Source organism: Schistocerca cancellata, chromosome 2 (assembly GCF_023864275.1).
Source record: "Schistocerca cancellata isolate TAMUIC-IGC-003103 chromosome 2, iqSchCanc2.1, whole genome shotgun sequence".
Taxonomy (NCBI): domain Eukaryota; kingdom Metazoa; phylum Arthropoda; class Insecta; order Orthoptera; family Acrididae; genus Schistocerca; species Schistocerca cancellata.
In genome coordinates this window covers 660130891-660146426 of record NC_064627.1, presented here as the reverse complement: position 1 = coordinate 660146426, position 15536 = coordinate 660130891, and the positions used below count along the sequence as shown (strand labels likewise).

At 38.7% G+C, this 15536-nt stretch overlaps 1 protein-coding gene across 3 annotated transcripts in view; it reads right to left on the bottom strand.

The window, feature by feature from the left end:
* Window positions 1-4929: 4929 nt before the first annotated feature.
* Window positions 4930-15536, bottom strand: part of LOC126162349 (PAT complex subunit CCDC47) — a 76621-nt gene continuing 66014 nt past the window's right edge. For 2 of the 3 annotated variants that reach the window (XM_049918799.1, XM_049918798.1), the window contains exons 8-10: window positions 9035-9203; window positions 8242-8376; window positions 5330-5434 (exon numbers count right to left, since the gene is read on the bottom strand). In XM_049918799.1, the coding sequence (XP_049774756.1) occupies window positions 5330-5434; window positions 8242-8376; window positions 9035-9203 (409 nt within the window). Of the gene's footprint in view, window positions 5233-5329; window positions 5435-8241; window positions 8377-9034; window positions 9204-15536 lie in introns of those variants that run through there. The other variant, XM_049918800.1, reaches the window with a different exon arrangement.

Here is a 15536-nt window from a genome sequence, read left to right as displayed (position 1 = left end):
GAAAAACGTATGGTGTTATAAAAATGGCTACAAATTATGGAGGGAAAGCAATAATGGGTCACAAACCATCGTTGCCATACAGTAAAAAGTATAGCCCTTTCAAAAAAAAAAAAAAATTAAATATTGTACGTGTGTCCTACGTTACATGGAATATCTCATATGATTCATTTTAGCTTCTGTTGCAATGCCATTTTTTGGCTTGGCTGGACCAAAAATTCGAAGGTCAGGGGTTCAATATTCCCTGTCGAAAGAGTTTTTTTTTTTTTTTTTTTTTTTTTCTTTTTCCCTGTCACTTATTGCTGGTTTCATGTCTGGCAATGACTGTACACACAAAAAATGCAGGTTCCCCTATAACTAGCAATTACCTTCAAAGACCTGATGCAGACAAGTGTATACCATCTCTAATAAAACCATACCCATAAAGCAGGGTAATGTTAAAATCTTTCGGAGGGTTGACGACAACTTTTCCACAAGTATCAAAGGTATTGTTTGCTGGGAAAATGAAAACTGACATCCACTTTTAAATTCTGAAACTAATCTAACAGTTATTTACTGTAATTAAATCAGTAAAAAAGAAAACATGAAATACAAATCTTTCAACAAGTGTAGAAATTCATTTTATTACTTTCTTAAATTACTATCTTCATAATAGATTTGACCTTCATTGGGTGAATACCGGCTTGACAAAGTAGTGTTGGACTAGCAGATGACTGGTCATGCTGTTAATTCTGTCTGTAAGTCAGTGCTAAATATTCTACATGATTAGCAGAGGTATCCTACAGCCAGTGGCAGTACAGAAAAACCTAAGAATGGGCACTAAAGATATCTTGAGCTACATTTACTTTTATTGTAATAAAAAATAAGTCACATGCATAGTTTAAGAAAGTTTTATTTTAACTGATTATACACATATATAAGACACTGCCATCTTATGATATAAAAAAGTTACAGTTGTGGTTCTCTTCCTTAAAAGATGACTTCTATGTGCCTATTCTTCCAGGCAAATTGTTTAATTACATCATCAATAGGACAATCAATGTCAGGGTGAGTATTCAACAGAGCTAAGCCAGTAAGTTGGTCCTCCTCCATTGTTGATGTCAGCCATGTCTTTGTACGCAGCGATCTTCAAAAATTTCTTTCTACTGTAGAAATAGATGCAGGTAGACAAGCATATATTTTGAACAGCATGTGCAAAGTTGGATATTGAGCTCTAGGACAAATAGACAACACCTGCATAACTGAATCACGGTCATTAAGGGCATTTATGCTCGTTTCCTTGTATTGAAGAATCTCCCCATTAGTCTCTTTTTAATCACAATGAATGATTATTCTTCAAAGAATGGTAGTTCAGTGAAGCACTGATTCAATTTGTGCCAGATCATTACAATCATGTTTCAACAGTTGTGAGGGCAAAAGTATGTTGAATTTTAAATGATAAATATTTTCTTCAGCAAAACGCTCTTGTGTGAGTAGTAACATGGCCCAGTGTTGGAATAAAGACAGTTCTTTTCCAATATGTCATAGCATCATTATTATGATCACAGTTTTTGCCAGGCAGAAACGTATAAAATACGATGACGCAGAAGCACATGCTACATAGGAAAGTACAACTACTTGAAAACTAGATTCAGTCAAGTCGACTGAATAGTGTGTGGGCTAATTGATGGCAATGCAGGCGGCCCTGCAAGGGGGGGGGGGGGGGGGGGGGGGAGTGTCCCCCTTATATATCCGCCACTGTCTACAGCAAGTACTGGTACATAAAGTTTGTCGTCTGGCTCTCTTAAATGCCCACATCATGAAAGTTTCTCTGCCTGTTGTTAATGACAATTAGCTTTGACTGCACTGGACTCTTGCAATCTGCTGCCTATATTTTACCATATTTAACTTTACAGCTTACTCACCTTTTACAGAAATGCCAATAAATAAATCAATTTCCTCAAAAAAATTACAACTGATCTTGGCATATTTATCATACTTCCAGTGTTTATTGTATATATTTAACAGCAGCACACAAACAGATCCAAATATATTCTTAGGTTGTATTCATCTGACGAGTTTTGTATAATCTTTTGATACTTGTTAGCACTTTTTTTTCCCTCCTTCCTCACTCATGCTGTGGTACAAATCTGTCTAACTGTTGTCATTTTCGTAGGTCTCTTGTCAAGTGTCAGTGTGATTGTAGTTGCATTTGCATAACAATTCAAGAAATCTGTGTATGGATGGTGATAGGTGAATAGAGAATTTCAGTGCTGCTTCTTCGTGGACATTTGGACAAAATACCGAAAGCATTGCTCTTTCTTATAGAAACACGCACACAGTTTTTTTTTTTTTTTTTCATTTACATGGAAATATACTGGCTAACATTAATCTCAAAGAATATCTGACAAAATTATTAAACTAAGGATATTTCAGGTTGGGATATCAATATAAGGAAAAGGAATAGATTGCTACTCACAGTTAAGATGGCACACTGTAAAGACTGTTACACATTTAGCTTTTGACCTAAGCTTACTTCAAAAAAGGAAACACACACACATTTGTCCAAACAAATTAGTACACCTCACTTACACATGATGCCACCTCCGGTGGCTCGAAGCAGAATGCAATTGTCAGGTCAATGAAAGCCTTCACCCAGTATCACCCTGGACTGGAACAGCTGAACCACATCCTTTGTCAGGACTTTGATTACATATCATCATGCCCTGAAATGAGGGGCATCCTAACTAAGATCCTTCCCGATCCCTCCTAAAATGGTGTTACATTGCCCACCCCAACTCCACAACTTCCTAGTCTATCCTTATGCCAATCCCATCCCTTGCTACAAGGATCATATCCCTGTGGAAGACCCAAGTGCAAAACCTATCCCATCCACTCACCCAGCACTTCCTATTGCAGTCCTGTCACAGGATTATCCTACCCCAAAAGAGGGCGGGCCGCCTATGACAGAAGCCTTGTCATATACCACCTCTGCTGTAACGATCACACAGCTTTTTATGTTGGTGTGACTCCCAACCAGCTGTCCACAAGGATGAATGACCACTGCCAAACTATGACCAAGAGGAAAGTAGACCACACTGTGGCACAACATCCAGCTGAGCATAACACGCTTGATTTCAATGGCTGCTTCACAATTCAGGCCATTTGGATCCTCCCCACCAGCACCAGATTTTCTGAACTGTGCAAATAGGAGTTATCCTTAAAACACATTCTCTGCAACCAAAATTATCCTGGCCCTAACCTAAGATTTGGGTGGAGAGTGTGGACACAGTACAGTTTGACCCCTCTGTCCTATCACTTCCTCCCTATTCATATCCCCTCCCCCTCACTGTGTGCTGCCCTTTGCCAATGCACCTGTCCATCCTTCCCCTTCCATGCTCCTCTACTTTTCAGCTCTCCATCCTGCTCTCCCTCCCCACCTCCCTTGCATCTCAGTGCTGTGCCTAGTGGCAGTCTTCTCATGCCTCCATTTAGTCCCTGCACACTCTTTAAGACAACACTCTTCTCCCCCTCCACCTGTACCTTGCTATCCCTTTCCCTACCCTGCCCCCTTTTCGTTGTTGCATTCATTCACGTGCAGTTGCATTCCAGTCTGAGCTGCCGGAGATGGTGGTCATGTGAGCATGAGGTGTGCTTCTCTCTCTCTCTCTCCCCCACCCTTCCTTCCTCCCCCCCCCCCCCCCATTGAAAATCAACAATGTGACTACTGAGGTTCAAACTGACGACTTCACAATTACGATACTTCTGTGTCACACACTCAGCCACCAACGACAGTGAATAAGATATTAATAGTGCTCGGAAATCTTCTAAAACATTTTTTTCCCCCTATTTCATTTTATTTTTATAACTGTGACTTAATGCTTTAAGAAATTGATGTCTGGGCACTGAGCTCCAAATTTTAGTATATGAAGAAAACAGAAAAGAGCTGGTCCTTGAAACGGAAATCTGAAAATCATTTCAAGGTCTCACTACCTGCCTTTGTATATGGCTCCTAATGAAGCAGCCACAGGAAACCTCAAACATGGTTGAAGAAATTTTGCCCATTTTAAGATATTCCATTTTGATGTATTTCACCTTAACTGATAGTCACTATAAAGGAAGCTATGTGATCAGCCTGCATGTTTTCACATTTTGTTTCTACTGTACAACTCACTTAACATATACAGGATGCAGTTTTGGAGATTTTCAACAGCTGGAGAAGCGACAATGGCAAGCACCTTATTTTAGGGTGCACAACCTTTCACCATAGATATCCCTCAGTGTGCCCTTCCACTTCAGAGGACAGTATGAGGTAGGTCATATTTTTATTTTTGGAAGATAATTTATAAACAGTCACCTCTGGCTAAAGTCATTACATGTAACACTTTGACTATACAACAAACTGAGATGAGATGTAAAAAAGTTTCCTCTCTCTAAAACATCACAGATACCTCACATAATAGGTGACAGAACCTCAAATTAAGGTTTTGTTTTAATTCAGAGCAACGATTAAAGCAAGAACCTCTGGATGTACTGGATCTATTCTGTTTTTGTGTGTAGTCAGTTTCAACTGAGAATGGCATTAGAAAGTCTTGTGATCTGATATACCTACATGACTAGCAATATGCGGTGAAATATCCTTGCTGCAGTGTAGAAATTATTGCAAGAAAAGATTGAAAATTGGGTCTTGGAGCCAAATAAGAGTAAAATTGTCCTAACTTTAACCCAGTAACTTAAAATTCCCCACACAAATGAGGGTTTGCTGTACAGTTGCGCATTAACACATCTGATTTACTTGTGTTAAATAAGGTACTAGGAGGCTGTTGGCATTACGAACTGTTGAGTTTATGAAGGTTACACTATGGATGTTTTAAGGACAATGACAACTATTTAATATTTAACCAAAATAAAATTCTTTAATAACAATGTTGCAATAAAGACACTTACACCACACAATAAATAATATATTTATTGCACTTCATAAATACAGGTTGTAAAATATGAGTAGGCTAGCTGCTTAATTTTCTTTATCCACTTTTAATTACAATTTTCCAAAATTTTGTTTGGAAGACAATAATAAATATGACAAGTAATTCTAAAAAATGACCTAAAGGTAGGTATCAAAATTTGAAAATACTTTATTACAAAGAATTAATGAATATATGTATGGTATTCTTCATAAATAAATGTTTTTTTAGTTAAGTACTAAATGTTCACTTACAAAAGCATAACCCAGGCGGAGAAGTGTTCTCATAACTGTCAAAAGAAAATGGTGATCATATTCTTTGAAAATAAATTATTACTGTGACATAAAAAAATGAACTGATCAGGGACATGGGCACAATGAGAAAGATTACAATGCTTTTACCTTCAACTGCTTCATTTTTGGCGCCTTTTTCTTCATTTGGCGTTTCATTTCACGGTCTTCCCATTTGCGCTGCTTATCCGGGTCATCTTCCTTCAAATACAGACAAATACAATATTAACTGATCAACACCTTGGTGTTATTTGATTGGTGGTCAAGCAGAGAGAGATTAATTGTGCTAAGGTATATGGTTCCTCCTCTCAGCTTGTTCTAATATTATTTGGATGACATTTTTCAATATACCATGTATCGCAATTTGTCTGACCTCCAAACTGAATAGACAAGTTGCGCCTTAGGCCAAACAAACCAAGAGCCTACCATTGCAGCAAGACTATACTTAGTGAAGCATTGTGATGTCAAGACCAACCTATGGAAGAACAACTACTCTGCTGTACCTAAAAATTAATAACAGTAAACAGTCACTATGCCCAACATTTATAACTACTAAACTAAATGTGTCAGGTCTGATCCCATTCATTCATAGCTTAAATTTCAAACAAAAAATGAGTAATTTTGGCCAAAGAAAGACTTCCATGTCAATGAATCATCACATTTTGGAAACAGCCTTATTTAAAGATACAGAGTAGATGATAAAGTTACGAGGTTTTAGGGAGTACTCTCATCCAGAGTTATAAAGAAGCCACAGAACAGAATTGAGGCTATCAACACTATAGTGCCCTAACCCACAGCACACTGGTTTGTGGGAATGGCCACTGGAAGATATTGACGTTTGCAGAATTGATGTGTAAGGTAGTGATTGTGGCGTATAGCAATGATTGTGGTATAAATAACATGGTATGGTGTCCGGTAATCGGCTAAACGTGGAGTTAGCCGTAATACTGTATTTAGACCCTTTTTTGTGTGGGTTAGGCCACTATTGTTTCAGTGCACTTGGCCATAATACACGAAACATGCTTTAAACTGTAGTCGAACATTGGACAAGATACACATGAGGTTTTAATGTTCATCATCCATATCATCATTTGCAGGGATAGTGTCGCCACACCAGTTGTCTTCAAGTTACGGTAATAACTATGGTACACCAGGGTTACGAATTGCTGCGAGGTCATTAAATTGGTCTTTTTCAATGCGCTAATAGCATGTCCATTGGATATAGTATGTCCAGACTCTCCATTACTTTTTAACGTCATTTAGAAAAACGTCAGCATTCAGGACATCTGGCTCATTGGGGTCCTTATAAAACATGATCTGGGGAGAGGATGCTTTATACTGAAGCCACTGAATATGGAACCATTGCACCCTGGTATTTTGTGTCGACACTTTACGCTTACGTACATTTCTCTCTAAATGTACTGTGGACACGAAACCATTCTTTGTCATACATATAGCGGTGTAACGTTGCTGTTTTCATGCAGTGATAATGACATTCATCCAGTCAGAGGGTGTGTATATGTTTGGGTGAAATTTCCTGTTGTTTGCCATAATACCAAAGTCCTGGTCACATGGTAGGTATTATGCCCACTGACTAGGAATTTATGGTGGATTACTTTCGGTGTGAAGTCTGCATGTAGAACCATGTATTGACACAGGAAGGTCATTTTTTATATTCCAATTTTGCCCGCCACATTGATCCGAGTACATAATCAGTCGCTTTGTTTGGACATTATGTTTAAAGTAATCCATGAGACACAATCCAGTTTCTTGCGGTCCTCAGGATGCTTTGCCCTCACTTCATACATACATGGTAGCTTTCTTGGTACGCAGGTCGTGTATTCCAAGGCAGTATGTCGACAATTGCCACGTGTAGTAACATAAATGTCAGTAAAGTCCTCATCAAATCAAAGGCAATCACAGTTGTATCATTGTTCTGATGCCTCCTTTCTGCTGCACTGCGATGCATTCCTGCCCGCACGCTCTGGCCTTTCGCTGATGTAACTCTCTTTCACGTTCCCATTTACCCTGCTCTTCCATGGCATCAGCTGCAGCATGTTTGATGTTACAGAGGTCGCATTTACAGCAGGAATCACTTACAGGGGGATGAAAGGACATCTAATGTGAATTGAGATTGAAAGAAGTATACAGAAGTAATTGTATAAAGAGTTACTCAAATCAGTGGAAGGCACAAGAACTACATTATTTCATCATTCATTAAAAATCTACGAACCAGAAAGCTCACTATTATATTTTCATGAATGTATAGATGTAGAAACTATAAGAAATCTCGTGTAAGTTAAATTATGACTCAAATAATGTATGGAGAGAGAAGAAAACATCTGCCTCAACTAAATATATAAGAGTAGCAATTCAGTTTTTGCCTGCTTAGTAATGGATCGAGACCTGCTACCAAAGAACATGTGTTCCGTGTTTTGAAAAATAATGAAAAGATCAGCTGTCCTCAAGATTCACAGGTGAAAAAGAACTAGTAGATACCAATTTATATAGAAACAAAGGGTGAGTGCTTGAAGTTCTCTGGACAGTTACTTCTCAACCTCAATCTGGCAGATCGAAGCTGATATTCAAACTGATTTCGTATTCATGATAATCCTTCTGTACCTGACGTGACCAAAGAAAAGAAAGACCATGGTCACAGAACAAACAGAATCCTCAAATGCCTAGTACACTTATTCAAGAGACTGATTTACACACAGCTCCACACTGACACTGGAAAAAAATAATGATCTTTCAACCTGACAGCATACTGAATACCAGGAGTGTGAATGCAATGAAAGTCTTCCTGCCGTGTCTAGTAGTTACACATTATTATTGAACTTATAAATGTGTATTGGTTTGATGGTGCTCCACGTTTGCTGTAAGTGTTCCAATGAACCAAATATCAGCTATGCATGAAACCTTCAATATTATCTTTTAAGTGTTACCGATTTTACAGTGGTGATGAACTGTAGTCTTTATTCAAACATTACCATTCCAGTAAAACTTACTTGCAAAATACGTTCCTTCTCCTGCCTCTTCTTTTCCTCACGGCGGGCTGCAGCTGCTTCTGCCCTTGCAGCATGTGTCGTCTTGAGGAAAGCCTCATCCACACGGTTCCTATTTTTCTGTGCTTTATTCTTTGCCTGCATCAACCAGAATATTTTAAATTAAATTTCACATATTTACATCCATATATCAACTGAATACGTTGCTTCAACCTTTACAACTCCGGTTAACTCACATCTGTCATTTGAAACGTCCATCAATGGTCAGACTCCTTCCAGAGTTCTAAGATACAGCATTGCAAGAGCTTGGAATCTCTTTCTTCTGCTACCTAACTGAAGTTTAGGACAAACTGGACAGAATATGCATCTCATTTTTCTCTATCTAATTTTTTATTGAAATTCTGAATCACAATTGTTTTTATGATACTATACTGGCTGGAAGCTTAGTAATTATCTGCAGCTGCAGTTTACTGGTTGTAATTCTGAATTTTGTCAAAATTAATGTTCTGAATTTTCACTGTGCTAGCAACAGAGAAATAATAGCAACACCAAATTGGACAACTGGTTGTATCTTTCTGTGATATGTCTACGAAAAGAGAAAAAGAAATGTCTTAATGTATTAACTGGCAAAGATATACAAAACAGAAGATTACGTAAATAGGAAAATTTCCCCCCTTCCTCCTCTATTAATCCTAGAATCTAGTTGTATGCACATAATCATATACACGAGACAGGAAGTGAATGAACACAAATGCCAAAACTGTTTTGTGTGTTAATAAGCAATGATAATACACACCTCTCTGCTGAGACGGAATCTCTTAACTTTCTCCATGCAGTAGATAACAAGCATCATAAGTGGTTTCATCTGTTCCATGGCTTCATCTATTTGTCTTCCCTTAACGATCATGTTGAAATTGAACAACAATACCTTCTTTGTTTCAGGCAATTTTGTAAGATTTGCATCACTGCAGAGGAAATATAAATGGTTGTAGTTAAAGTTATTTGTAGAATTCAATTAAAATGCTAGAATACTAAAAATATGATATGCTCAATATACCCTTCTACCTCCCCCCCCCCCCTCTCCCCCAGCCCAAAATTCGACAATATGGAAGAATTTGGTGTTTAAGAGCGAACACAACAGCTATCACAGAGGCCATAAATATACACACTATTTATATTAGTGGAAATGTGAGACCTCACCATATGTTAAATTTGTTGTATCCCGTAAATAATTCAGAATAAAGCCTATGACAGTATGAAATATTCTATTTCAAACGGCTATTTTTTCATCTCTTGTGATATTGACCTCTCCTTTTGTACTAGCCTTATAACGAAACATGCAAAGACAATTTTCAATGAAAATATTTTTTTATTTAATAATCTAAGCTGGCACTTTCATAGCTCTGTTCTGTCACTTTTTAATTACAAAAAGCACAGGTGAATTCACATGTGGGTATTAAATATAATTAATCAAACTCACAGATTGGTAGTGCAGCACTCACTGAAACTTGTCATAGACTTGCAGTTCTAACTACTAAAAAAATACATACAAGGCACTGAGAATCACAGTGGCCTTAAGCACATCAACATCAGCTTTGAGATTGTAGCAGGTATGCAGGTTCCTGACATCTATTGATATTATGGTGAGTCAGGTTTATCTGTATTGTAGGTCCATGTTACCTATATGAACATTCACGAAAAGCTGTCTCACTTCCATTTGTGCTTGATGACTGTGTGCTTTAGGCCATTATGGTTCTCAGCGCCTCATAATAACTCTAAGGTTTGCTGATGACACTGCGATTCTATCAGCGACAGCAAATACTGGGAAAAGCAGTTGAACGGAATGTACAGTATTTGAAAGAAGAATATAAGATGAACATCAACAAAAGCAAAACAAGGGAACTGGAGTGTAGTCAAATTAAACCAGGTGAAGGTAAGGGAATTAGATTAGGAAATGAACTATGTAGCCAAGATAACCACAAATCCCACACCTACCACAGTAGTAAAAGTTTATATGCCAATTAGCTCTGCAGATGAAGAGGTAGTAGAAATACACATATATCTACACCTACATAGATACACCGCAAGCCACCATACAGTGTGTGGCAGAGTGTACCCTGTACCACTACTAGCCATTTTCTTTCCTGTTCCACTTGCAAATCGAGCGAGGGAAAAAGACCTTCTATATGTCTCCATATGAGCCCTAGTTTCTTGTATCTTATCCTCATGGTCCTTATGCACAATGTATGTTGGTAGCATTAAAACTGTTTGGCAGTCACCTTCAAATGCCAGTTCTCTAAATTTTCTCGTAGTGTTTTTTTGAAAAGAATGTTGCCTTCCCTCTGTGGATTCCCATTTCAGTTCCCCAGGCATCTCTGTAACACTTATGTGTTGTTTGAACCTGCCAGTAACAAATCTAGCAGCCCAACTCTGAATGGTTTTGTTCTCTTCTTTCAATCCAACCTAGTACAGATCTGAAACACTCAAGCAGTACTCAAGAACAGGTCACACCAGCATCCTGTACGCCGTCTCTTTTAAGGCGAACCACTCTTTCTTAAAATTTTCCCAATAAACTGAAGTCGACCATTCACCTACCCTATCACAGTTCTCACACGCTTGTTCCATTTCATATTGCTTTGCGATGTTAACACCCAGAATTTTCAACGACATGACTGTGTCAAGCAGGACACTAGTGATACTGTATCTGAATATAACAAGTTTGTTCTTCCTACTCATCCTCATTGACTTATATTTTTCTACATTTAGAGCTAGCTGCCATTCATCGCACCACATAGAAATTTTGTCTAAGTCATCTTTTATTTTTCTACAGTCACTCAACTTTGACACCTTACTGTACACCACAGCATCATCAACAAACATCCGCAGATTGCTGCCCACTCTGTTCAGAAAATAATTTATGTATACAGAGAACAACCGTGGTCCTATCACATTTTCTTGGGGCACTTCTGACAGCACATTTGTCTCTGATGGACACTCGCTGTCGAGGAAAACATACTGGGTTCTATAACTTAAGAAGTCTTCAAGCCACTCACATATCTGTGAACTTATTCCATATGCTCATACCTTCATTGACAGCCTGCAATGGGGCACCATGTATAATGCCTTCCGGAAATACAGAAATGTAGCATTTGTCTGTTGCCCTTCATCCATAGATTCCAGTATATCACGTGAGAAAAGGGCAAGCTGAATTTCACACAAACAATGCTTTGTAAAACCATGCTGATTTGTGGACACAAGCTTCTCACTCTCAATAAAGTTTATTATATTCAAACTGAGAATATGTTCAAGAATTTTGCACTAAACCAAAGTTAGGGATACTGGTCTGTAATTTTGCGGGTATGTTCTTCTACCCTTCTTACGCACTGGAGTCATCAGCACTTTCTTCCAGTCATTTGTATCTTTGTGGTGGGCGAGAGACTCATGATAAATGCAGCTAGATAAGGGGCTAATGCCATAGGGTACTTTTTGTAAAACCGAATTGGGATTCCATTGAGGCCTGGTTATTTATTTGCTTTCAATTGTTTCTCGATACCAGGGATGCTTATTACTATGTCGTCCATATGGCAGTCTGTCCTATGGCCAAATGACAGTCTGTTTGTAGTACGATTCTCCCCTGTGAATGATTTTTTGAACGTGAAATTTAAAACTTCAGCTTTTGTTTGCCTATCTTCAACTGCCACACCAGACTGGTCAACAAGGGGCTGGATGGTAGCCTTAAACACGCTTAGTGTTTTATATAGGACCAGACAAAAGATATTATTCATACAGTTAAGGGAGATGAAAATGTAATTGTTATGGGGGGCTGGAATTCAACAGTAGGAAAATGAAGAGAAGGAAAAACAGTAGATCAATATGGACTGGTGGGAAGGAATGTAAGAAGCTGTTTGGTAGAATTTTGCACAGAACATAATTTAACCATCACTAACACTTGGTTCAAGAATTATAAAAGAAGGTCAGATGTGTGGAGGAGACCTGGACACACCCGAAGGCTTCGGATTGCTTATATAATGGTAAGACAAAGATTTCAGAACCAGATTTTAAATTGTAAGACATTTCTGGGGCCAGATGAGGACTATCTGTCCAATTTATTGGTTATGAATTATAGATTAAAACTTCAAACCACAAAAAGGTGGGAAATTAAGGAGATGGAACCTGGATAAGTTGAAAGAACCAGAGACTGTTGAGGGTTTCAGAGGGAGGATTAGGCAACGACTGACTATAAAAGGGAAAGGAATACAGCAGAAGATGAATTGTTAGCTTTAAGAAATGGAAGAGTGAATGCAGCAGAGGATCAAATAAGTAAAAAGACAAGGTCTAGTAGTAACCCTTGGACGACATAGGAGATAGTGAATGTAACTGATGAAAGGAGAAAATATAAAAACGCAGCAAATAAAACACATGAAAGAGGATATAAGTCTCAAAAATGAGTGTGACAGGAAGTGCAATATGGCTAAACAGAAATGGCTAGAGGACAAATGAAACAATTTGTAAGCACATTTCATTACAGGAACAATAGATACCACCTACAGAAAAATTAAAGAGGCCTTTGCACAAAAGAGAAGCAGCTATATAAATATCAAGAGCTCCGATGGAAAACCAGTCCTAAGCAAAGAAGGGAAAGTTTCCAGAATGAGATTTTTACTCTGCAGCAGAGTGTGCGCTGATATGAAACTTCCTGGCAGATTAAAACTGTTTGCTTGACCGAGACTCGAGCACTTGCCCGCGAAAGGCAAAGGTCACGAGTTCGAGTCTCAGTCGAGCACACAGTTTTAATCTGCCAGGAAGTTTCAAAGAAGGGAAAGCTAAAAGGAATATATAGAGGGTCCATACAATAGAGGTGAACTTTAAGGCAATGTCATAAAGCGAAATGTGGACAATAAATGGTTCAGATAAGACAAGAAAAGAGTAGAAGCTTTCGAAATGTGGTGCTAACAAAGAATGCTGAAGATCGGAATCAGGGAGGAAAGAAATTTATGGCACAACTTGACTAAAAGAAGGGAGCACTTGATAGAACACATTCTGAGACATCAAGGGATCACCAGTTTAGTAGTGGAGGGAAGTGAGTGGGAGACCAAGAGATGAATACAGTAAGCATGTTAAAATGGATGTAGGTTGCAGTTAAAATGGATGTAGGTTGCAGTAGTTATTTGGAGATGAAGAGACTTGCACAAGATAGACCAACATGTAGAGCTGCATCAAACCAGTCATAAAACTGGTCCCTTATATCATGATTATCTGTAACCTAGTCAACAAGTAATATTCCACCTTCTTCATGCCACATTTGTTGATGATACCACTACATTGAGGTCTGTGTTTCATAGAAGTCCACACATATGAGGGTCACTCCAAAAGAAATGCACACTATTTTTGTAAAAATAAAGTTTTCATTCTGCATTTGTGAAAGTTTGACAGTGTGTAGATACATCCTTCCCACTTGTTTTCAAACTTAGTTCAACCTGTTCCCGTGAGTGGCGCCGTCACAGCATGTCATCAAGATGGCTGCTACACTTGACGTTCGTCAGAAGCAACGTGCTGCCATAGAATTCCTGTGCTGTGAAAATGAGACAGTGGGAAACATCCACAAGAGGTTGAAAAAGGTGTACGGAGATGCTGCTGTCAATCCCAGTACAGTTAGTTGGTGGGCAAGCAGGTTACATGATGAAAGTGGGCACGGCAATATTGAGGATTGTCCTTGCAGCGGTGGTCTCATACTGCACACACTCCAATGTGACTGCTGGCAGACGCATCACAGTGAATGAATTGTCACGCTATGTTGGGATAGGGGAAGAAAGTGTTTGCAGAATACTGAAAGTGTTGGCGTTAAAAAAGGTTTGTGCCAGGTGGGTTCCCAGGATGTTGACAGTGGCTCACAAAGAAACAAGGAAAACGGTATGCAGCGAACTTTTGGAACAATACGAGAATGGTGGAGATGAATTTCTTGGAAGAATTGTGACAGGTGATGAAACATGGCTCCATCATTTTTCACCAGAGACGAAGAGGCAATCAATGGAGTGGCATCATGCAAATTCACCCAAGAAAAAATAATTCAAAACCACACCTTCTGCTGGAAAAATTATGGCTACAGTGTTTTTCGGTTCCGAAGGACTCTTGCTTGTGGTCATCATGCCAACTGAAACCACCATAAATTCTGATGCATATGTGACGACACTGAAGAAACTTCAAGCTCCACTGAGTCGTGTTCAACCACATCGGCAAAAGGATGTTTTGCTGTTGCACGACAATGCGCGGCCACATGTCAGTCAAAAAACCATCGAAGTGATCATAAAACTCGGATGGACAACACTGAAACATCCGCCTTACAGTCCTGACCTGGCTCCATATGACTATCATCTCTTTGGGAAACTGAAAGACTCTCTTCGTGGAACAAGGTTTGAAGATGATGACTCCCTTGTGCACACTGCCAAACAGTGGCTCCAACAGGTTGGTCTAGAATTTTACTGTGTGGGTATACAGGTGCTGGTTCCAAGATGGCGTAAGGCAGTTGAGAGGGATGGAAATTATGTGGAGAAATGAAAATATTGTACCTAAAGGATGTATCTACACACTGTAAAACTTTCAAACATGTAGAATAAAAGATGGATTTAAAAAAAAAACAGTGTGCATTTCTTTTGGAGTGACCCTCGTAGAAGTAGCTCTAAAATAATGATGCACTAATTCTTCGCATATCAAACAAACAACAGAAAAAGACTACTTATGTGGTCCACAAATAAATGCTCGGGAAATTTCTCAGCCTGGCAAGTGAAAGAAAGCTTTTTTAAATCTTTAGTTAATTAATGCACTAACTTTTCAATGCAATCTCCTTTAGCACAGTGCACGCTGTTCAGCGTTTTTACTCTCAGTAGCTTCCATTCTTAAGACTGTGATTCTGGAAAGTCTGCAAAATATCCATTAACTTTTGCCACATCTTCATTAACTTCAATGCATTTATCACCCAAAAATTTCAATAAATATGAGAGGAAGTGAAAACAAAGATTCCCAGTATGGTGGATATCATGGTTGTCCCAATAATGTTTACTTCAGTTTTCCCATGTTTAGGTGCAATATTCTGATGGAAGAGGAGGAGGAAGAGTAGTAGTAGTTTAATGCTTAACATCTTGTCACAACAAAGTCACTGGAGACGGAATGCAAGCACGGATTAGGGAAGAACGGGAAATGATATCAGCTGTGCCCTTTCGAAGCAACTATTTCAACATTTGCCTGAAGCAATTTAGGGAAATCATGAAAAACCTAAGTCAGAATGGCCAGACGCCATCGTC